Source organism: Amborella trichopoda, chromosome 2 (assembly GCF_054954075.1).
Source record: "Amborella trichopoda isolate Santa Cruz 75 chromosome 2, AtrichopodaSantaCruz75HAP2 v2.0, whole genome shotgun sequence".
Classification (NCBI taxonomy): domain Eukaryota; kingdom Viridiplantae; phylum Streptophyta; class Magnoliopsida; order Amborellales; family Amborellaceae; genus Amborella; species Amborella trichopoda.
Genome location: NC_142337.1, coordinates 49,460,014 through 49,485,152, shown reverse-complemented (window position 1 = coordinate 49,485,152; position 25,139 = coordinate 49,460,014). Strand labels below are relative to the sequence as shown.

Sequence of the window (25,139 nt, the reverse complement as noted above, 5' to 3'; positions counted from 1 at the left end):
TTTTATGGCAATATTTTTGTTTTTCATTTTCCGAAACCTTCTTATATTCAAAAACATTTTCTACAATATTTAACCAATCTAAGCTCCTCGGGTTGAGAATTACCGTCAAAATCATGTATATCCATCTTCAAATAGACATCTGTATAGTGATGCACCCCACGTTTGGGACTCCTGTCATTATCCTCATCTCTCGACTCCACGTGTGGAGCATGATGGAGAAAAGGGTTGTATACGAGATCTTCTTGGGCCGAACAATCACAGTCTTGCCCATAATTGATACTCGCGAATATAGCGCCTTGAGAGAGAGGCGAGAGGTTTGTGACTACCCCGACGCCTTTCGAACACTCTACAAGCTGGTATAAGAGAAAAATGGTACTGGAAATGCGATCACCGTCCTTGGAAGAGGCAAAGGGACCTATGATTATGCTTATGCAGGTCAATAACCTTGAATATGCATAATACGGATTAGAAGGAAGCGGGGATTATGGAATTCGCTCAAAACTACAAGTATTAGACCACCATTGAGATGAATTCTTAAGGGCCTTAATAGTTGTAGCACCTAGACGGTGATTCTATACTCGCAATAATGAGTTCCAAGTTTCTTTTATGAAAATTCTGATTTTTAACATAAAAAAAGGATTGTAAAAATACTAAAGGAATGTAAACATAATAATGAAAATTGACCTTTGAAGGAAGGAGAGAGAGAGATGAAGATGATTTACTTAAAGCAACATGAAATGCTAAATAAAGAATGGGCTACCTTGTATATGCCTCAAATTAGCAACTCTTTGAAGGTTTTGAAGATGCATAAACCGATCATAAAGCAAGCAAGCAAGCAAGCAAGCCTTGTGAATTCTCCTTCTTCTCAAAATTTTAGCATAATTTTAATATAATCTCCAAAAAGGTACTTGAAATTTTGTGGGTAGGGCTATTTATAGAGTGTTGGAAGGGTAGCCCTTGAAAATTTGAGTGATAAGAGAATCCTAGGAAAAAGGGCACAACTTCAAATTGGGCGCGATTCCAAGTTGTGCCTTGAAGCTAAGCTCATGCAAAAAGTGGCCCCTAGGGCTTCGACAAGTGTGAAAAAGACCCGGAAATTGCACCATTGTTTGGCCAAAAATAGGGTGCTATTTGAAGTTGTGCTCTGGTGCGCAACTTCAAGTGGTGCCCTATTTTGTATGTGTTGGCTTCCATGCAGGACGTGGGCCCCATAGTGGCTCCATGTGTGTTGCAATGATGGACACGAAGACACGTGTCCAACGATCAGTTCTTTCAACAGGGCACAATTTGAAGTCGCACCTCATCTGCAGGAGAAAAGGGCGCGACTTGAAGTTGCGCCCCAGGGCGCTATTCGAACTTGTGCACAAAATATATAGGACGTGGGCCCTACATGTGAGACACGTATCGCGAATGGCATTCGAGTGATGCCACGTGCATCAACGGTCCTGTAGGAGGCAAATAAAGCGCAACTTGAAGTGGCACCGTGATTTGATGCGCAACTTCAAGTGGCGTGCCGGTTTTTGAAAACCAAAAAAAAAAAATAGGGTGCAACTTCAAGTGGCGTCCTGAGCTGGTGCGCAACTTCAAGTTGCCCCCTAATATGTAGATACCTGACTTTTGAAGATATGTGTTAAGAACATGAATCGCACTTGCATCTTCAATTGACATGTATTTGTACCCTATAGAGGCATGGCGCCACTTGAATGACACTCTAGCTCTGGGTGCCACTTGAAGTTGCGCCGTAGTTTGCCTGGCTTGCGAAAATGCGAGGCGCGAGTTGTGCTTTAATTCAGGGTGCCACTTAAAGTTGCGCCCTATTTTTTTTGGCTTTTAAAGATTAGGGCGCAACTTCAGGGCGCCTTTGAAGTTGTGCCTTATTTTTTATGCTTTGCCCCATTTCAAGGCGCGACTTGAAGTTATGCCCTATTTTTTATGGCTTTCAAAACTCAGGGCACAACTTGAAGTTGCACCTTATTTTTTATGGCTTCCAAAACCTAGGGCACAACTTGAAGTTGCGCCCCATTTTAGGCCGCCACTTGAAGTTGTGCCCTATGTTTTCGGGCTTTCAAAGATCAGGGTGCAACTTCAAATTGCGCTTTATTTGCGACCGTTGATGCACGTTGCATCATTCGAATACCATTCGTGATACGTGTGTCACATGTAGGGCTCATGTCTTATATTTTTAATAAACACAATTTTGTGCACAGGACAAAAACAATATACCCATAAAATGAGTGTAGTGGAGATACGGATGTTGAGATGGATAAGTGGCAAGACAAGAAGGGATAAAATCCAAAATGAATCCATTCAAGAAAATTTAGGTGTGGCACCAATAGGCGATAAGATGAGAGAGAGTAGACTTAGGTGGGCTGGCCATGTGTAGCATTGACCCAGTACAATACCTGTTAGGAGGTGGGAGTTAGTTCAAGTGGAATGGTTGAAAAAGGCAAGAGGTAGACCCAAAAGGATGAGGTTGGACGTAGGTCGAAAAGATATGGGGACTTATGACTTCATTGAAGGTATGACCTTAAATAGAGCAGAATGGTAGACCAGGATTCATGTAGCCAACCCCAATTAAATGGGAAAAGGCTATGCTGATGATGATGACAAAATTTTGTGCGCAAGGTCGAATAGCACCTTGAGGCACACTTCAAGTCACGCCCCTCTCTATTGCAGATGAGGCGTGACTTCAAATTGCGCCATGTTGGAATAATTGATCGTTGGGACTCGTGTCTTCATTTCCATCGGTTGCAACACATGTGGAGCCACTTTGGGGCCCACGTTCTACATGGAAGCCAACACGTCCAAAATAGGGTGCCACTTGAAGTTGCACACCAGGGCGCAACTTCAAATCCCACCCTATTTTTAGCCAAATGATGGTGCAATTTGAATTAGCGTCTCGACCAGTCAACTAGCCATTTGGACACTTGGCATCATTTCCAAGTCTTTTGCACGCTTGTCGAAGCCTTGGGGGTGCACTTTTTGCATGGGCTTAGCTTCAAGGCGCAACTCGGAATTGCGCCCCATGGTGCTATTTGAAGTTGTGTCCTTTTCTCTAGGATTCTCAAAACTCTAATAATAGCCCTACTCACAAAATTTAAGTACCTTTTTGGAGATTATGTTAAAATTTTGCTAAAATTTTGAGAAGTGAGAGAATTTTACAAGGCTTCCTTGCTTGCTTTATGATCAGTTTATGCATCTTCAAAAGCTTCAAAGAGTTGCTGATTTGGGGCTTATAGAAGGTAACCCATTATTGCTTTATGTAAATTATCTTTATCTCTCTCTCCATCGTGCAAAGGTCAATTTTCATTATTGTGTTTGTATTCCTTAAGTATTTTTACAATTTTTTTTGATGTAAAAAATTCAGAATTTTCGTAAAGGAAACTTGGAGCTCATTGTAGTGAGTATAGAATCACTGTTTAGGTGCTACAACTGTTAGGGCCCTTAAGAATTTATCTTAAGGTTAGTCTAATACTTGCAGTTTTGAGCGAATTCCATAATCCGTGCTCACTTCTGATTTGTATAATGCTTGCGAGGTTATTGACTTGCATAAGCATCATCATAAGTCCCTTGGTCTCTTCCAAGGGGCGATCGCATTTCCAGTACCATTTTTATCTTATACCAGTTTGTAGAGTGTTCAAAAGGCGCTGGGGTGGTCACGAACCTCTCGGCTTTCTCGGGGCGCTATAGTGAGCTGCTGCATTAGCTGTTGAACTTGCCTTTTAAAGTCCTCAATTTCTTCATCTCTAGGATCACGAAGTGGGTTTGCGAAAACCCCCTCCCCTTCTCGCTACCATAGGTTCGTTGAAATCACAAACTGTAGGTAGAGAATAAATAAAACCTCGTCGAAATCAGTAAGATCTAGGCTATTTGCAAAACTTGGCCCAAAACCCCGAACTTGGCTGTAGCCTCTTGGCTTTGTTGTTGAAAAACACCTGAGCTTGGATACCAAATCGATGTAGCAAAATTAAAAGAGAACCGAAAAACAACTGTAATTCAGGCCAGACTCAAGCAATAACCAGGCGAAACCAAGGGATTCTTCCATTATTCAGCTAAGGTTTCAAAACCTTGGGCTTTTCCTTCCATTTTTCTGAAATAGAGTCACTTGAATGAGCCTCCAGCCCCTCATGCACCACTTTTATATCCCTTTTAATGTTCCAAAGATAGTAGTTGTCCGTACAAATCATAAGACGACCCATACACTAACTATAAATAAAATGAGTAAAAAGTCCCAAATGGTCCAGCAATTAAAAAAGACTGAAAATAGCCCTGAAATAACTAGAAAATTATCCTAAACAATGCTTATTCTTCTTGGTAGGCCTCCTATGGTTCACATCCTCCAAATATATGCAATAATCAGGAGGAATCTGCTGCTTCCATAGAAGATACTTGTCACTTTGTCCACTTGATGCACTTTGCGCATCATCAACACCTCTTTACCCAGACCTTGTCTTCCTTTATTTTAAAGCATAGGTGTGTTTTAGCTTCCATTGTATCTTCAATTATATAAATATTTCCTCTCCTTTTCATGTCCTTTGTTTATCATAAATTTTTCACTAATTTCTCTATTCAAAATTCTTTTCATTAGGTACTCACATTAAATTGTTTCATAATAACATATTGTATAATTGCAAGTCTTGTCCTTTTGTCTTCTTGCTGAATGACCTCGGTAGCAATTGCGCGACATTTATTGGCCAATGTGGGTTCATACTCCTAGTCAAATCACTAGCCGTCGTAGACTTAGAGACTCAGATTAATGTCACAAGTTCAATGACCCTGCGAACGTCGTTGTTACATCTGGAAAATGGTATGAGAAATTTAGAAGCTTGACTGAGTGACTCAGTCTGGCTGAAACATTTGAATCTGGGCATGCAGACAGATGAGTGTTGAAGTGTTTGTGCCAAAGGGCTTGCTGGTTAAGTGATTCTTTCCTATTACTTGCTTTGTTTATTTGTTTTCTTGGCTAACTTTTTCTTTGTCGGATAAGGCTGGGGATAAAATGACACTTAAAGGAGTTGAGAAATGAACTCTAGGTCATTAAGATTTTAACAATACTTTATGAAAATAGTTGTAGAGTGAATTCACAACCATCTCCAACCATCTCCTAAAGTGTGGAATAGTGGAATACATAAATCTGTTGCATGCATTGATTGGCTTTGCAAAAAATGTAGATGAGTTTTAAAGAGCAATGTTTTCATGCAACCGTTGTATAGTAATATGATGCAACAACCTTAAAAAACCATCTTATGGCCATTTGTTTGATCCAAATTTGAAATATACACTCTTTTCATTCTAATGAACAATCACAAAAAAAGAAAAAATTGAAAACACAACCTAGGAAGTACTTTTTTAGCCCAATTAACATAGACCGTTCATTTTGGTGAGATGCTTAGATCTAGGCCTTAGAAGGATTTTTTCATTTCCAATTTTTTTGGATGGTTTTATTATCATTAGATGAACAATGTTAAAAAAGAAAATAATGATTTTGAGTTTATAAAGGTTAAGATCTTGAAATTCACAAAATGAATGGTCTAGATTCGTTTTTGAAGGGGACTCATTTTGGCCATATATTGGGTTCAAATTGGACTTTTTTTTTGGGGGGATTGATTATTGAGATGAAGAGAGTGTGTGTGCAAAATTTGAGGTCATACAAATACCACAAACATGATTTTCTAGAAGTGTCGTTGCGTTATACTGTGATACAACCTTTGGTTGGATCATTGCTCAGTTTTAAATGTGCTTATTGGGTAGTGCTTATTCTTCTTCTTTTATGAGGTCATATGCTTAACTTGGAACTACCATGGGAGCCTAGTGAGAATTTAAAGTAGCTATTTGTATAGTTAGTGCCAGACACAATCCTATTGATGACATCTCTAGTGCATGATTTTTATATTTATTTATTTTTACTATTCATGAGTACTGTTCATGGGATTTTATTTATAGGGGTATTTCTGAAATTTTTTAATATTTGTTTAGCGGTATTTTAGAGTCTTAAATTGTTTTCTTTGATCTCAAGTTAATTTTGGGGTTGCATATGCTTATAACTAGACCTTTATGTGTCTATTGTAAGGAGGTGGTGTGAAATTTTGTTGATATTCTAATGGAACTTTTTGAGTTCTAGAGCTGTACGCTCGATAATTGTTTTTTGTGCTCTCCTCTTTTGAGATTTTCTTGGTTTTTTTAATTCTTGCTCCATTAAGTAGTATCAGAGAAGGCTTGATTGCACCAGATTAGAGATTTGGTAGCTGTCCTCGAGACCTAGGATGCACAATCGATGAGGGGTTTGACTTTAAGGTTGGATTAACTGATGGATCTGGTGATCCATCAAGCTGCAACCCTGAAGGCAAGTTGGGTGAGTATGAGCTGCATGAGATTCACACCAACTACTTGACACTTCATGAATATTTTCTAGAAGCTTCTAAAGAGAATCTGTTTACTGGTGTCTTTTCAGAAGCAAGAGTGAATTACCACTTAATTGACGTAACCGGTAAGCCTATATATGATAAGTACCTAGATGAAGAACATGTGTTCAAAGAGGTATATGATGACAATCTGATTTTTTATTGTCAGAAGGATTTTAAAGATATTAAAGTTTCTAAGTTCAGCAGCGGACCTTATTTTAGAAGGATTTTCGAATGAATTTCAACTATTATTCATGAAGGATTCTATTCAACCCTATATTCAGTATATTATTACATGGAGATCTAATAAAGAACTCGAGGGCGAGTTCTTCTTCTAATCAGGGGGAATTGATGCAGTCTTATTGATGACTTCTCTAGCACGTTACTTTTATTTTATTTATTTATGTACTACTCACGAGTTACTACTCATGGGTACTGTTCAGGAGCTTGTTCATGGGTACTGTTGATAAGGGTATTTCTGCAACTTTTAATATTGTTTAGGGGTATTTAAGAGTCTTAATCGTTTAGTTGGATCTCATGTTAATTTAGGGTTTCATATGCTTATAAATAGACTATTATGTGCATTTTGAGGAGGTGGTATGAAATGTTATTGATATTCTAATGGAACTTTTGAGTTCTAGAGTTGTGATGCTCGAGTAATGGTTGTTGCGCACTCCCTCTTTTGAGATTTTCTCGCTTTTTCCGATTGTTGCTGCATCAATGCTTAAGGCGAATAAAGTGCAATTTGTGGTTTGTTATATTAATTTTAGATTGACATTATCTTGCATGCATTGTATCTGTGGGTGATAGTATTTTCCCTTTTTGCCATCAAATTCTTTTTAGCATGGTTTTGTAGCGAAGTTGACAAAATAGGATCCATTTTATAACAGTAGTGGAGGCCTTCTGGTATATGCTGAGACGAAGCCAAATAGTGGTTCTGGTGTCACAGAAACTTCTCAGGAGAAAAAGAAAGTGGTAGTTCTTGGATCTGGATGGGCTGGAACAAGTTTCCTGAAGAATTTAGATAGTTCCTTGTATGATGTTCAAGTGGTGTCAGCTCACAATTATTTTGCATTCACTCCATTGCTTCCAAGTGTGACGTGTGGTACAGTTGAACCAAGGAGCATTGTTGAGCCAGTCCGTAGCATTGTCAAAAAGGTGAGTAAGTATTGACCTATCGCTTAGACCTAGATAAATTTGGCCTATCTGTTTTGATTACAGTAATATTTGAACCTTTTTTGCTTTATATGTGTCCTGGATTCACACTTAATATCTCAGATTCTCAATACTGGTAGGGTCTCTTTAAACTATATTATAGTTTTATTTCTTATGGGTTATGATTTCATGGAATGTTTTCTTTGGTTGAGTTTTGGAGGATTTGCCAAGGAATTTTTTTTTTTTAAGTATGGTTATTTTTTATGTAATGGTGCTGTCTAGGGAAGTCAACGGTGTTGTTTGGACTCTGTAGAGTGGGTGGGGGTTTTATAACATTGGGGTTGGAAAGAGGTCTATAAAGGAGTCTTGAATTTTCTCATGAGGGCAGATATTGTGGGGGCAAAGTAGATAATGTTATTGTTGGGGCTTGACAATTGCATTTGTTTCATTACCAACACCTTCTCTTTTCTTTTAGAAAGAAATGGACCCATCATATTATTTTTCTTGGACGAAATCCACAATTATAATCTCTTTTTGGAATTTTGATTTAGTACCTTCTTGAAGTAGAAAAGGACTATTCAAATTTTGACAGAACAGTAAGGATATAACTCTGTTCCATGATTCACATTTTCCAGCAGTAACTTTACTGAGGTACTAATGTCACACTTCGTCTATATTATTTTCGGATTGTCTATTTTGAAATCATTTGTACATGGGGATCAGTTGTGTATTTCCATTAGACCAAAACTGCATGACACAGTATGACATTTCTTAGTTGCTTTGATACTGTAAGGAGTTCATCTGTAAAAACTTCTACCTTCAGATGCACCAATTATTATTCTTCAAAAGCATTCTGATTTTTTTGTTAGTCGTACATCCTCTTAGTGTGCACTTCTTATCATTTGTCCTTTTCTTCATGTAAATGAAATATATTGTCCTTTGATAGGAAGAATGCATATTTCTTTGCTTGTTCAAGTCTTACTGATAGCGCAGAGCTGAGATGCATTGCCAAAATAGCTTGATCCAGTCTCTGGTTGATTACACTTTTGTTTTACGTTGTTTAATTCAAATGTGGGAATGGTACTATGCATTCCCTTGCATGTACAGGCAATCCACTTTAGTTGAGTTTTACATCATGTGGCCCTTTATGGGAGAAGTCGAGACCATATCATTGTCATGGAGAAAGTAGGACTCTGATCTGTCAGATTCTTGCTGTCAGAAATGTATATAGTGTTCGTGTCAAGATCATTGTGCTCACTTGAGGAGCTTTCTGATTTGAAAGATGAATTTTTCCTTATGATGCCAGCTCTTTGTTCTGCATTACATGTACTATCATGCGTCATGCGTACATAGTTTATTAATGGGCAACAGACGAGCTACATTTTCAAACTGCAATCCTGGAAATGTTGGGCACAATGGACACAGGATGGGCCTTTGTCATTTCCCAATTCCTAGATCAATCAAGAGTTGTAGGAAGGTAACATTTTTTGATATAATTAAAGATTTCGGGGTTTTGGTCTGGATGGTTGGTTTGAATTAGATTGTTGTAGTCTGCTACTTGATTTCATATATGGAATCTGTACTTGCTTTTTGTCTTGGACCCCTGACATCCTTGTGTGTATCTTCCTCAAGTGTGAAGGCATTGTTCATATGGAAAATGTGCATATTGTGCAGCGCCCTGTGGGAGGATTTTTTAGTTCGTTATTCTTGTGTCTATGAGGCTTTTCTGTATTTGATTACCAGAATGTGAGGGTTTACATTGATTATGATGAGTGTTGTGGCTTTTTACCCACATTTTGCAGTCTTTAGTGATGTTCTTGAATTGATGGCTAGGTACATATTTTAGCAGTTTCTATATTCTGTTACATTACTTGCATGATATTAGTGGTTTTATTCATTCATATTTTCTTTTTATGGTCAGATGCATTCTTCCGCAGCACCACTGGATTTTGTCTCTTCTGATTCTGTTTTCGTAGTGTTTTTGTCTTTTCTGTAGATTGTGAGTTGTGGGGTTAGCCATGCTGGTAGAAAACTATTGCTTGAATATGTGATGGTCCTGATATATGTGTATAATGACTTCTATGCAGTATTTACTGTGTGCTTTCTGAGTTGTTATTTGTTTATGTAATGGTCCTGATCTATTTATTTATTTATTTTTGTTAATGTGTCTTATCTGCATTGGTTCACATTGGTATTGATATCTTACTCTAATGTTTTATTTCACCTATTTTCTGCATTCTAGCTTCTTATTTCTCTATATCATGATCTTGACTTATTTTCTTGTTGGTGATATCCGGTTCTCATTTATTGCACTAGAGTAACAGAATATTGCAAAATTGTTTTGGACATCTCACTGGTTCTCCAAGCAGTTTCGATTGACCAATGGTTATCAATGATAGTAACTTGACTCTGTACTGCTTGCAGAAAAAGGGAGATATCCAGTTTCTTGAAGCAGAGGTTTATAAAATTGATTCTGAAAACCAGAAAGTCCATTGTCAATCCAATCATGACGTGACTGTGGAAGGGAAGGAACAATTTTCAGTGGATTATGACTACTTGGTAATAGCAGTAGGAGCCCAAGTAAATACTTTTAATATTCCAGGTGTGAGGGAACACTGTCATTTCCTTAAGGTATGTATCTGGCCGGAATAACAATTTTTAACTCGAGGGACTATATGCTACAAATACTGTTTAGGATTTGGTTTAAGGATAAGAGTAGCACCCTGGTTTCCTTCATAAACATGACAGATTGCTTATGAATGCAAATTTGATACAGGAATTAGAGGATGCAAGAAAAATTCGTAGGGGCATCATTGATTGCTTTGAGAGAGCAAGCATTCCAAATCTAGGTGAAGATGAGAGGGAAAAGATCCTTCATTTTGTAGTTGTAGGTGGAGGTCCAACAGGTGTTGAATTTTCAGCTGCTTTGCACGATTTTGTCTGTGAAGATCTAGCCAAGTTATATCCTTCTGTGCAGAACCTTGTAAAAATTACACTTGTTGAAGCAGGAGACCATATTTTGAACATGTAAGAAACAGTCTTCTTGTGGTTTATTATTCCTTTTCTTTTTGGGTGATATCTAACGCTTTGTTATTTTTGCTGACTGTAATTTTGGCTGATTAGCCTTGATGGCAGTGTGTTGGAAATTTGTCCCTTTTTATCATTATTTTTAACTCTACTGACTAACCAATGTTTAAGAAACTGGTGTCTCGGGCTTGGACTCGCCCAAGTCACTCGGAACTAGTAGGGTGCTGGGTCAAGATGAAAAATACCAAAACTCTGGCAGGTTTCTTTTAGTCCTTGTCCCCCTTTGTATTTTATCCGGTGACTCAGCCAAGTCGGACTTGGTCAGTCAGTGGATGACTCAGACTTGGGACCCTGACAAGTCCGAGCTCACGTTCTTGTTTTAAAGCATATCTGGTAACTATATTTACAAGGTAGCAAATAGATTTTGGTTTAATTATATCCTTTATTCTTAATTGGTACTTATATAGAACCATGCGACTTTCTTGAATTTCTCTTAAGGTGATTAAATCCTATCCAATACTTTTTTGAGAAGCATGACAGGTCAAGTTTCTAACTTATTTTGCCGATGTTCATGATTGTGTCAAGAGCGGTGTTGATTATCATGGTTAAGTTTTCTGATTTGGAAGGTGAACTAGTGCCTAGTTGTGTGGCCAATGTAAACAGGATGCAATCAGGCAACATAAATTCTGTATGCAGTTGTATTAAGATCTTCCAGTCATGCAACTAACTGAAAGATCCAATCTTCCTGACATACTCTCCCCCTATAACACTTTGCTATGAGTATTGTTGGGTTTTTTTTTGGGTAATTAGTATTGTTGGGTTTTGAACATCAAAGAATGATAATCTATGTAATAACATAGGATTCTTTCTACAAGATTCTCTTCTTGTTCGATTGTCACGTAGTCACATGTACTTCCATATGATGCTGCATGCTCCAGTAGGAGATGTAAGCGGGCACTGGTATCCATGGCATTAAAGGGGATGTCTTTAGGCAATGCTGATATGTCTGTACTTCCACAAGCATGGAAGGAGATGGCTTGTTGATAGGGATATGAAGTTATTTCCTATTTGAAGTGGATTCAGGCCCCACCTTGAATGTATCTTTAATGCAATTGTTCCAGTGATACACTTGGGTAGTAAGGAGGATGTGTGAGCTGCATAGTGGACATATAAACAGTGCTGGGATTTAATGCGATGTTCCAATGAAAACAAAGCATAAACTCCGGACTCTGCAGGGTGCCGAGTCCAAGTTGATCTGACAGACTTGGCCGTGTCTGTCCAAAAATGCAAACAAATAATCATGGGAACCTGTCAAAGGCGGCTGGTTCCCATGTGAAAGACTTGGGTGAGTGCGAGTTGACTGCCCTAACTTTCTGACACTGCTATACACTCATGGCGGTATTTTTGACTTTTCCCCCTATGTCAACATAAATAGGCTTAGCTCTCTAAACATAAATGGGTGCTGAGTTTTCTCTTTCAGGAACATGCATTTGCATTACCTAGAGAGAAGGTTTTGGCTTAATTTAACTAATTATACTTTTCCCTATGTGGATAATGGACTGGTTTACAGTCACACGATCAGGAGGTGCTTCGGACCCTTAAATTGTAGATTGTTTATTTTTTTGCTAAGTTGGAGAAAGGTGGATTATAGCAACATGTGAGTGTCACCGACATTCACAATCAACAGTTGGTTTGTCCTCGATGTTCACTTGGGTTTGGATGCTAATGATGGCCTTAGTGGTAATGGAGGTGTGATGTGAAAACGTGCAAAATGAGGCAACAGTTGCCCTGATTAGAGGGTCTGCATGAGATGGGTCTGCCTTGTAGTCCATGGAGGGGATCTTCATCAACAACTACTTATGGGGTATCAATAAGGTAGTGAGGGAGGTTCCAGGTTCCTTTCATTGCATTTATAACCCTCGGGACTTACCTTTCATAACAGAGAGGATATGAGTGAAAGTACAGGGTCATATCTATTCATTTGTTGCTCACAATGCCGTAATAATGAATATACGAAGGCATGACTACCTTCATATAGAAGAGAAGGCAAGAATGTTAAGTGTTAGCCACATTACTTATATAAAATGCTAGCATGATACATTTCAGTTCTTCTCAAAAAAGGATGATAACACTTAGGTAACATGACTTGTCACAAGTCAACCTTGGGCTCTTCAGTGGCGTGTTGGCTTGCTCTACCAGGTGTTCAATTTGAATTTTTTAAGACAATTACTCTCCTCATATTTGATGTGGCAAGAGTTTTCAATGATTACCTAATCCTTGTGTTCACTAGGGTTGGAAGCTCAAGTCAGGCAACTAGACTCAGCTAAGTCTTAGTGAGCTTCTGCAAGTCTTAAATAAATTCACAAAAAATTGGGACATGGCAAGGCTTGGTCAATTCCCAAGGTTTTTCCATCTTGACTTGGTGAGCTGCCAAATCTGAGTAACTTGGTCAAGTATGAGTAAGACTTGATGAGTTTTAAGTTACTTCACAATCCCTTTAGTGAAGGGTTTTTTATTTTATTTTATTTTATTTTTTATTTTTGAGTATTTGAGTTTGATTTAGAGAAGTGTTCAATAAGGATTCATCATCATCATCATCATCATAGCTTTTTCCCAATTAATTAGGATTGGCTATACAAATCTTGATCTGCCATTCTGTTCTATTTAAGGCCATACCCTCAGTGAGGCCATAAGTCGCCATGTCTTTTTGGACTACTTCCAACCACATCCTTTTGGGCTTGCCCTTTTCCCTTCTCAATCCTTCAATTTGAACTAACTCGCACCTTTTAACAGGTGTTATACTAGGTCGACGCCACATATGGCCAGCCCATCTAAGTCTACTCTCTCATCGTATCGCCAATTGGTGCCACACCTAAACTTTTCCAAATGGATTCATTTTAAATTCTATCCCTTCTTGTCTTGCCGCTTATCCATCTCAACATCTTCATCTTTGCTACGCTCATTTTATGAGTATATTGTTTTTTGTCCGCCCAACATTCTGCCCCATAAAGCAAATGTGGTCTCACAGTTGTCCTGTAGAAACCTTCAGCTTCATTGGTATGCATCGTTCACATAACATTCCAATTGCACATCTCTATTTCGCCCACCCAATTCTAATTCTATGCGCAACATCTTCCTCAATCTCTCCATTTTCTTGGATGATCGACCCAAGGTATCGAAAGTGCGGTTTGTTTTGTACTTCTTGGTCGTTAATCTTAACTACTTCCTCGTCTCTACTCCTATTATTACTAAACATGCATTTCATATACTCTGTCTTAATCCGGATAATTTTAAAAGCTTTGGATTCTAGAACATCCCACCAAAGTTCTAACTTTGTGTTGATGTCGTTTTGGGTCTCATTGATGAAAATTATATCGCCTGTGAACAACATGCACCATAGTACCTCATCCTGCAGGTGCCTAGTTAAGTTGTTCATAACTAAGACAAAGACGTACGGTCTCAATGCTGACGCTTGATGTAGACTTATTGTCACTTAAAACTCACTCGTCTCTCCACCAGTTGTTCGCCACACTAATTAACGCTCATCGTGCATGTATCTCACCAAGTCGATGTAGTGTCTGGAGACTCTTTTCTTTTCCAACACCCTCCAAATCAAATCTCGAGGTACTCTTATCATAAGCTTTTTCTAGGTCAATAAAAACCATGTGGAGGCCTTTTCCCTTCGACCTAAACTTCTTAATCAGTTGCCTAAGTAGGAAAATAGCTTCGGTAACCAAATTGGTTTTCAGATACACTCATTTCATACTTTAGTTGTTGCTCAATCACTGTCTCCTAGAACTTCATAGTATGGCTTATGAGCTTAATCCCTCGATAGTTCGCACAATTCTGTATATCTCATTTGTTCTTGTAAATAAGTAGTACAATACTTTTCCTTCATTCATCTAACATTTTTTGTGTTCTCAGTACCTTGTTGAACAACTTCGTCAGTCAGTCAATACCAATCTCCCCCATGTACTTCCAAACCTCTATCGGGATATCATGTAGTCCTAAAGCTGTAAAGCCTTTTTAGTCTTCATTCCTTTCAAAGCTTCTTTCACTTCTAAGATCCTAATCCTACTAATGTATCTATGACTTTCGCCCTCATTTATACAACAGTTCCATCTATTGCTATGTTCTCATTGTGTTCGTCATTGAATATTTTTTTAAAATAAACTCTCCACCTTTCGTTGACCTCGTCATCATCCACCAAGGCCCTTTGATCTCCATTCTTAATGCATTTAATATGGTTTAGATCCCTAAATTTTTTTCTCTTATTTTTGCTAATTTGAAGACATTTTTTTCACCTTCTCTTGTTCTTGTTTATTGTAAAGTTTATCTTATGCCTTAATTTTCATTTTATTTACTATTTGTTTAGTGTTTTTTTAGCATTTTTATATTCTTCTAAGTTTTTATCGTTTCTATTACACTGCCAAGTTTTATGACTTGATCGTTTTTCGCTAATGGCCTTCTGGACCTCATTACTCCACCACCAAGTTTCCTTATCAGAATTTCTTTTTCCTCTAGATTCTCTTAGAACTTCTTTTGCCACTTTCTTGATACAGTCAGCCATCCCATTCCAAATTACATTGACATCATGTTCAAAGTTTTCGACTAATTTATTTTTAAATGAGTCTATTTTTCATTTTTTAAATTCCACTACCTAGTTCATGGACACTCATTACTTTCACTCTTTCTCTTCCATGTCTTTATGCAGATGTCCATAATCACGAGCCTATGTTGAGTAGTCGACCTCTCTCCTGGGATAACCTTGCAGTCGTTACACGATGGTCGATCTGCCTTCTTAACCAAGAAGAAGTCTATTTGGATTTTATGTGATCCACTTTTATTAATTATTAAATGTTCATCTCGGTTTTTTAAGTAAGTGTTTGCTATTGCTAGGTCATAGGCATAACAAGATCTAGAATAGTCTCACCCATCTCATTTCTTTCCCCAACCCATATCCCTCATGTACCCTTTTATATCCTCTACTGTCCTCCCTACGTGGCCATTTAAGTCTCTTCCTAAAAAGATCCTCTCTCCATTTGGTATATCTTGGACTATTCCATCTATGTCCTCCCAAAATTGTCTCTTAATTCTATCATCAAACCCTACTTGTGGTGCATAAGCACTAATCTTAATTATCTCTTGCCTTAATACAAGTTTAATTAATAGGAGCCTATCACTTATTCTTTTGACATTAACTATTTTATCTTTTAAATCTTTGTCTACTATTATGCTTGGAGGAATTTCTTTTGCAAACAAGAATAGAAAGATAAAATTGGAAAGCATTATTGAACTGTCATTCATCAAATATCAAATGCTTCCACAAACTTGGTCTTATTTTTCCTTAATTGATTGTATGTCAACGCATCTGGGTATAGCTGCTACAATTATGATTTTCACTTAGTAAAGTAGAACGTTATTATAATATTTGTGTATGTGGAGTTTAGAATAGTTAATTTCATTATAGGTATCCTTTTTACAATCTAACACCATTTGCCCTTCACAGCTATTTTCCAACTTGATTTCATGCCATATCATATCTTTATTGTTGCTTCCGGGTTTTTATTCAACAAAATGTTAACTTGAGTTTGTAGGGTGAAAGCTAATGCATGAAGGATTGTTTTGTAGGTTTGATAGTAGAATCAGCTCATTTGCCGAACAGAAGTTCCAAAGAGATGGTGTTGACGTGAAAAAAAGGTACCAAGTAACGAATGTATCAGATAAGTGCATTACCATGAAGGGTAAAGCGCCTGGAGAAATATTGTCAGTACCATATGGAATGATTGTTTGGTCTACTGGGATTGGAACTCGACCTGTTATTATGGATTTCATGAAACAAATTGGTCAGGTTCATTGCATAACTTTATACCTGCTTCCTTCAGTTTGTTCAGCATATTGGATTGTGTGGTTATTCTATTTATATATGGGTGTGGTTTATATAGAGCCGAGGCTCTAAACAATCAAAGTAAAGTGCACCTTCAAATAGGGTCGAGAAATGTGGTTTCAATATTGGAAATCTTTGTGATAGTCTTAATATATATTTTGATTTCTAATTATAAAATTTAAAGCTTAAAAAATAGTGTATATCGAGCACATCTATGAAAACTTTAAAATTGACGGTCCAAAAATGCATTAAAAGTTGCACTATTTTCAAATTTTGAAATCCTTTTTTTCTCATGTCCATGCATCTTGAGGTTGAGATGATCAATTTGAGAATATTTGGGCATCAAAACAACCTCATCAAGTGAAATTTTTGAGGTGCACTCTAATTTGATTGTTTAGAGCTTCGCACTTATATAAACTTTTTCCTTTAAATATTCCTTATTGTGGATAAATACTACCATTGTAATATTTATAGTTTGTGTTTTCAATAGTAATTGAATGTTATTATTTTTCTTCTTGTGTTGTTTCTTGTGTTCTATATGCAGACTAATAGACGTGTCTTGGCCACCGATGAATGGCTGAGAGTTGAAAAATGTGATAATGTTTATGCACTTGGTGACTGTGCCACAATAAATCAGCGAAAAATCATGGTATGTTTCTATTTTGAGTGATTACTGTGCTAATGAATTTATATCCCTGCACTCTTGAAAATGGGCATGAAACTAAGACAGGTTTCTCATCATTGAAGAAAAATTGCATGGTAGAATTTTTTTTTGACAATTTACTAAAGACAATGTCAAACACCCATTAAGGAAAGTACATAATAATAGTGTAAAGATAAAGTTCTTGTGCGCTGTTTCCTTTTGTCAGATAGGTTATTACACTAACAATAATGTGGAGGTGAATATTACACTTGTTTCTTATGAATTTATGCATAGTTATTTGCACTGTTACATGGACACTTGAAATTTGTTTGGTGTCGTGTTGACACCTAGTGACACTTAGATATGTGTCGTGACATCCACGGACATGTAGTCCACACTTGACCATAAGTGTTTGATGACGTGATGAATAATTGAGTATGTATCGACTCATTATATATAAGTGTCGGGCATTTTTAACACATATACTCCATGGTTTTGGCAGTAGAGTGGCTGTTGGAGGCAGTCAGGTTGCATGTTCAAATCCTATCAATGAAACCCTTTTTATTTCTTTTTGAGCTTTTATATTAGAAAAATGCAATGTAATCCTTTCTCATTTTCTTGAGCTTTTATATTCTAAAGATGCAAAAAAACTTGACCGCTGCATGATTGAACCTTGGACATCTTGTACATGAAACCACTGTACTACCCTAAAGGCCTCTTTGATGCCTCTTTGATGTTACTGATTTAAGTAGGCATTATTATTTATAATATAGGCCTAACTTATTTTATTTAACATGGAAAGATAACAAAGAAAGGAGGTCGTTGGTGTTTGATCATGTGACCTCTTGAGGAAGGCAAATTAAGGAAGGCGCCAACTCTACTGCCATGTTGCTATGTGTTAGGCGTAAGGTTAACGATGTTATAATATATATACGCTTATGTTATTCAAAATATTGGTTGTATGGATGAGTCAGGAAATACATTTTTAGCCTCACATACTAGATACTCCGACATATATTTAATACCAACATGTGTGTGGGCATATGATACCTACTTATTTAAATGACGAGAATTACATATAAATTTGAATTTTCCACTTGAATTTGAATTTATGAATTTCCGGGTGACAATTATACACTTCAAGTATGAAATGGGGTGTTTGATGTATTCGTTTGTATCAAATTTTCTTAATGTTGATATATTCTTTTTCATTGACTTTGTCGAAGGCCAATGTTCAGACTAATTAATTTTCACCAGTGTTACTCTTTTAGGAAGATATATCAGATATCTTTAGAATTACAGATAAGGACAACTCTGGCACTTTAACAGTCCAAGAAATAAAAAATGTCATAGATGATATCCGTATAAGGTATCCTCAACTGGAAATCTACCTGAAGAAGGAAAAACTTGAGGATGTTATGGATATGTTGCGAGGTTTCATAGAAAGTGGTCAAGGAGAATCTAAGGAATTGGACATAGAACAATTCAAGACAGCTTTCGCAAATGTTGATTCACAAATGAAGAATCTGCCAGCAACGGCACAGGTGAATCTATGTTCTAATTTTCCAATGCAGTTTATAAGGGTCAATTTTTGTCTATTTTGCCCTATAAATTCTGATAAGATTTTAATTATTGATCCTGGAGACATCTCATAGGGATTTTCTTTGGGATATTGTTTCACCACTCTGTTTCTGTGTTTTATAGGTTGCTGCTCAACAAGGTGCATATCTTGCCAGATGCTTTAACCGTATGCACAAGTGTGAGGAAGAGCCTGAAGGTCCCCTTCGAATTAGGGGAACTGGTCGTCATCGGTTCCCCCCCTTCCAGTATGTTTCTTTTTATTCTATAAATTCCAACGAATTGAATGTGGTGATGAGGGTTTATGACCAGAAGATGGTCCACGAAAAGTCGGAGATGTTGCTGCTAGTGTTTAGCTCTTGAAAATACAAAAAAATAGTCTTATAAATTTTTGTGCTATATAAAGCTTGCAAGACTTCAGTTAGTTTTTTTAATATCCAAGTATGTCTCATGGTTGTTCTTGTTGTGCTTCTGGGCAAGTTTCTAGCTTTTTGGAAATCATGCACTAGATGCTTACTGGAGATGATAATAAGTATCCAGGGCCTTAAAAGGACATCTAGTAAGGTGTTCATTAAATATTCTGTTCCACTGAATTGCTTCTTGGGTATTGAAGTGGCTCAATTCTGGATAATCCAAAACGGATATATGCATTAACCTATTGCAAGACATAGGAATGTTAGGCGGAACTATATATTCACCTGGTGAGCTAATCCACAATGTTGCCCTGTATAAGGGACCTTGTTCCCCTTGTACAGGCTTAGCATATTTGTTGGCATACATGCTTCTGGAGGATGGTGGTTAGATGCAATTTACAGAAAGCCTGGATATCTTTATTGCTGTCTGCAATGGGAATCATTTCTTTCTCATCCAATACTGACCTTGCTGAATCTTCTGGAGATTGCTGGACTTGAAAGCCGTAGTTTGCAGGCTCCCCAGCCTCGTTTATGGGATTGAGCTCAGATCAAAATAGCTTAGGGGAAGGACGATCCCACACCGGACATATTTTTTTAGATCTATATGATGGACATCCTATTGCACTACTAAATGCCAAGCAAGGCCGTGTAACCTTTTGGGCAAACAACTGGTTCTGTTGTTTGGTATTGATCCGGCCGGTCGTCTGGCTCTATCCGTTGGCTGTATGGCTTATGTTCACAAAATCCTTAGTGCTGAAAGTTCACAAATAGGTACTGAAAAAAGAAAACATGACAAAATATGTACTTACGAGATGAAATTTTTGAATATGCAAGAGATTAACATTTTATAGCTGCATGGTAGTTCTATTTCAGTTGAGCACACCTGTGCTTAGTTTTCTGTCCCTTGTATTTATGATCAGTTTGTTTTGCTCCCATGATTAGGGAATTTCTTTCCTTATAAAGTTGTGATACAGAATGTGTCTATTGAACACTTAAATGAGATCCCAATGTATTGTGATATAGAATGTGTCTATTGAACACTTAAATGACACCCCAATGTAACACTATGAGAGCATGGCAGATAAAAAATATACGAAAGATAATACAATAGAAGCTGGCATAGTAGCATGTTTTTCCTATGGTGAATTTTCATGCCAGCTTTCCTATCCTTAGCTTATGAACAAAAATGCCATAAGGTTGTTTGTTTAAAAAAAGATATATAAGACAAAACAGCCAGGTGATAGAAAACAAATTTTGCAATTGTATTCTATGAGTTGTTCCTTAAAGATTAAGTACATAGTTTATGTGATTTTTTTTCTAGTAATTGTTTTGATTGGTTATTGTGTTTTGTTCTTTCTTGTTGGGTCCTCATGGATTCTAATTTTTCTTTTGGTAAGTTTAGACTATTCTGAGTACATTTGGACTGGTTTGACATATTGTGGAGGAGAAGCTTAATAGTGGACAAGTTAGTGTCCTTGTATTTCCATAGACAATTTGAAACCAGTTTCTTTACTTGGACCTGCTTGTTTAGTAAATCTACCCCATTAACATTCACTAGAGTTAAGTTGGATATGTAAGTTGTATTTGTAGCAACCCATTCTAATTGGGATTGGACAATATTCTAGTTATGGAGACTTTTTTCTTATTTATATCTCTTTGTTGATGCTCTACACCTTGTACTTTTTATAGGGGCATTTAATCCCTTTTTTTCTATAATGGCCTTGACATTATGCGTAGAATATTTCTACTTTGTAAGATGGTTTTGCCTAGAGGGATTTTAGTTGCACATTGGCCTTGCATGATATTATGAATCAGAAGTTGAGGATCTGTGTGTAATATCTCATTGATAGAGGGCTTCCTTGGTGTTTATATTTCACAGGATATTCCAGCCTTTTTGTTTAATTAGTAACACGCCATTTTGATGTAAATTTGAGTAACAGTATGCTCAAAAGGCTCCTAACCTGGAGATACCATGTGACTCATGTTCCAAAAAATTTGTGCAAAATACTACTAGATATTGTATTTTAAATTTTGTGGCCCCACCATTGTAGATTAGAAACCTCACCTTCTCTCATAACCTTCTGATACTGATGAATGGATCAGGTATAAGCATCTTGGGCAATTTGCTCCGCTAGGAGGAGAGCAAGCTGCTGCACAACTTCCTGGTGATTGGGTCTCCATAGGCCGCAGCAGTCAATGGCTTTGGTACTCTGTATATGCAAGGTGATCCGTGCTACTTCTTCTTCTTCTCCTCCTCCTCCTCCTCCCTGCTAAGCAAGGTAACCTGTGCTTCACTTTTCCCTGGTATTGGAGTCTTCCATGTTGCTTTTGCAAAAAATTATGAATGGGCTTTTGGAGGAGATAGCTGATGCTACCTGTAAGATGTTTCAAACATTGCGTTTGGCTTGTTCCTCCAGTTTCTTAACAAGCAAACTAAACAAATATGGATCTGCTTTATTATGGGCTTTTGGAGGTGGTAACTGATGCTACCTGTCAGATGTTTCAAACATTGCGTTTTGCTTGATCCTCCCAGTTTCTTAACAAGCAAACTAAACAAATATGGATCTGCTCTATTTATACAACTTATAGATTAACAGATGACATTTTTCAAAATGGATTGTACTTGCAGTATATAAATGTTTATATCTTGTTTTACTGTGAATTATGCCAATACCATTTTTTTCATCGAACTAGACCACTCTAAAATAATGCATCTGATATGCAGCTAAAGCTTCCTTGTATATGCTTCCTCCCTAGTTTCTGTCATGTTCCATCTTTCATGAACTTTTTCCTTCTAAAGTAAATTTTCAGAACTCATGCATTTGCTTGAAATTCAGTTGAGTCTTTTTAGATTCTTCACAAGTTTGTTCAGTTGCAGTGATCTGGCATCTGAATTATACAAAGCTTTTATGAAGTTTTTCAATAGTTTTTCAGTTAGTTCTATTCAGTTATGGTTTTAAATTTTTTGTTTGATTGAAGTGTTGGGGTTTTATATTCTGACCCATGCTTAATTTTTGATCTTGAAGCAAACAAGTCAGCTGGCGCACAAGAGTGCTGGTCATGTTTGACTGGACAAAACGATTCGCTTTCGGAAGGGACTCTAGCCGCATCTGAACTAATAACATGGTATTATTATATTATATATAAAACTTCATTTTTGAATTATTACTTGATTCTTTCTAAACGCCGAGCTTGCTTTTCTTTTTGATTCATTTTGGATCACGTAGTTCTGCTTGAGTGAACATTGGTTGTTTCTTATCCTTCCTTTCTGAGTCCAATTTTGGATAGTTGGAAAACATTGTTGCTTGTGCATGTACTCAGTACTATATGTGAGTTGCTGATATAGATATGAATCAAATGCAATTTTGTGTTGTTGCAAAAATATATTTTGTATATAGGTGTAATAGAGATGAATTGCTGGGAAAGGAATGGCTTTTGCATGTCCTAAATACTGTAAGAGGGTTAACTCGGTGGTGCGTGCCCGTGTGACAAAAAATGAGAACTAGTATATGCTTATTCCATCTATTTTTAGCAACGAGCAAAACCTTCTTTTGGGCCATTTGAGGTTACACTAAACCTGGATATGATGCCCAAAAAAGAGCCAAACAGCTTTTCATGCACATATCCTGGACATGCAAAAACTGATTTTTGTATAAGGGCACCAATACAATCAGCCATGTCTTTGATAACGGTAGACAATTGTTCAAATATATACACTAAACCTGGATATAAGGGCATTCATTTGTCCGAAATTACAAGCATCAACACCCTTCCTCCCCTCCCCCTTTTCCCCCCTTTTTCCTGCACAGCACTTTTTTTTTTTTTTTTGCCTCGTGGCAATTTGCCACTCTGTTCGGCAATGCAAATATCGGATATGGAGCGTACGTTTAAACTTAGGTGAATTTGTTGTCCGATGCTTGAAAAACCGAATAGCTATTTGACTTTTCAAAACCTGTGGGTCCTATTTCTTGTGAGTCCCATTTTTTGCTAGCCCTATTTCCTGCTTCATTTGCTTCTCTTGCTCTTTTCTAGGGAGGTGAGGGGATGGCTCAGTGCTCTGGCCGATGGTATGCAAAGAAACGAAAAAAAGGAAAAATTGAAAAACCGATTGATGAATGGATCCAATGTTACAGAGATGAATGGATCCAATGTTAGAGAGATAAGGGGTTATTGATGAATGGATCCAATGTTAGAGAGATAAGGGGTTATTGATGAATGGATCTAATGTTAGAGAGATAAAAAAGGGGTTTTTATTTGATGATGAAAACTTTTTAAGGATTGATTTCATGCAACTCTTTTCTTTATGCAAGACCACTAACAATTGAAAATTTGAAGGGAAAAAAACGACAAAATAGGTTTTAAGAATAATATTTTGAATAAGGTACTTATAAGTATTTTAGAGAGAGGGATTTGGTGAGGTGAGGATCGAGAGGGCTTCTCTTTAGAGAGTGGAGCTCTGAAGTTTGCACACCAGATCGTATTCTAGGACTGGTTTTCCAAAGAGGTTTGGCGCTTGTAACTCTTGGGTAAATGGGGCTCTCTGGAAATGGCACTCAATAGAGAACCAGGGCTTCAAGGCTATGTCTTGTGATTTATGCCATGCCCCTAACCTTGGCATGCCCCCTAACCTTGGCAAGAGGCTTTGCTGACTGGGAGTGAAAGAAGCGCCATTAATCTTCCACATTTCTTGTAAGCTGTCTCCTTTGGTTACGACTCCTTTGGAGAGATGGAGATTCACAGTAGGAGCATAGCAACTTGCGATCTTTTCTCTCTCTTCTTCATCCGATTTGGAGGGGCCATTTTCCAGCGGGTACCTTTCTTTCCGGCAAGTCTCTTTTCCCCAAATCTCAACCATTGTTTGCGATAATTTTTCTAGCCAATGGAAAGCTTCTTCGGTTTTGCTCTATATGAAGAAATCTCCAAAGAGCTGTCCGGTAATTCAAACACTGGATAATTCTTTTACTTTGAAAAAAAAGTAGTCTTTTTCATATTTGGTACTTTGCATTGTCGGACAAAAAGACAACTTCAGAAAAAAAAAAAAAAAAAAACCTTTCGAAGAGAGGGGAGCAGGGTTACTTGTAATTTTGGACAAATGAGTGCTCAACCAGATTGACCCCTCTCAATAATATCCATACATAATTTGCTCAAAAAGGAAAGTCTAGGGGTATATGATGTTGCGGAGGCGTGCCCTTCCCTCCCCTGGGTAAAGCACTACATTGTGTGAACCCCAAAATTTTCACCAACTTTAAAACAAAAAATCAAAGGCTTTGTATGTGTGCTTGAAAAAATTGTATGGTCATCAAAGTATCTAGGCAATTTTCCTTTTATGAAATACTCGAGATTCTAAGCTGGACTAAAATTTTTTATATTGAAATAGTTCTCTCAAGTATGTTTTATGCGGGAGTAGATGTACAGTTTGCAATATCTGCTCATAATCAGATCTTGTTTAGACATATATTGGCAATTTAGAAAGGGAATTTGTGTATTTGTCTTTGTTACCAAGAGGTCACAAAAACTTCTAGCCACATGATTTTAGATTAGGCAATTTAGGAATATTATGAATTTCGAGAAATTTTCCTTTGAGACGTTAGTCAATAATGCATTCATAATACTCAATTTTAAATCTGGTAGATAAAGGTGGTTATGATTTCTTTGTATCAAAACTAAACGGTCCTTTTGCATCATTCTTTAAAAAAGAAATAAAAAAAATAAAAAAAACAAAAAAATAAAAAAAAAACAAAAAAATAAAAAAAAAACAAAAAAATAAAAAAAATTGACCTCTAACTCCTCGCTGAAATTTCCATTCCTATTGACCCTGGGTTAACCAAAATCCTTAGCACCCCTTCAAGTTTTAAACTTTGGGACCGTTAACTTCTTAATTATATTTTTCTTTGTTTTTTTTACAAATTTGATCTTTTTGTTTTACAAAATGCAAAATCCATACATTTGTCATCCATATTTTTTTTGTGACTTGATATATAAATTTTATTGATGATAATAATTTATAATTGTTATAATTAATTAATAATTATAAT

At 37.0% G+C, this 25,139-nt stretch overlaps 1 protein-coding gene across 8 annotated transcripts in view; it reads left to right on the top strand.

Moving 5' to 3' along the window:
* Positions 1–22,486, top strand: part of LOC18431645 (external alternative NAD(P)H-ubiquinone oxidoreductase B3, mitochondrial) — a 28,537-nt gene extending 6,051 nt beyond the window's left edge. Inside the window, exons 2-10 of one of the 8 annotated variants that reach the window (XR_016050651.1) lie at positions 7,292–7,559; positions 9,981–10,187; positions 10,333–10,583; positions 16,215–16,429; positions 17,015–17,119; positions 18,385–18,657; positions 18,818–18,939; positions 21,208–21,327; positions 22,131–22,486. Coding sequence is in view for 1 of the 8 variants with exons in the window: in XM_020665619.2 (XP_020521278.1) it covers positions 7,292–7,559; positions 9,981–10,187; positions 10,333–10,583; positions 16,215–16,434; positions 17,015–17,119; positions 18,385–18,657; positions 18,818–18,939; positions 21,208–21,327; positions 22,131–22,218 (1,654 nt within the window). In the remaining 7 variants the exon portion in view is untranslated. Of the gene's footprint in view, positions 1–7,291; positions 7,560–9,980; positions 10,188–10,332; positions 10,584–16,214; positions 16,435–17,014; positions 17,120–18,370; positions 18,658–18,817; positions 18,940–21,207; positions 21,384–22,130 lie in introns of all 8 variants that reach the window. The other 7 variants (XR_016050652.1, XR_016050653.1, XR_016050654.1 and 4 more) reach the window with 7 other exon arrangements.
* Positions 22,487–25,139: the final 2,653 nt, after the last annotated feature.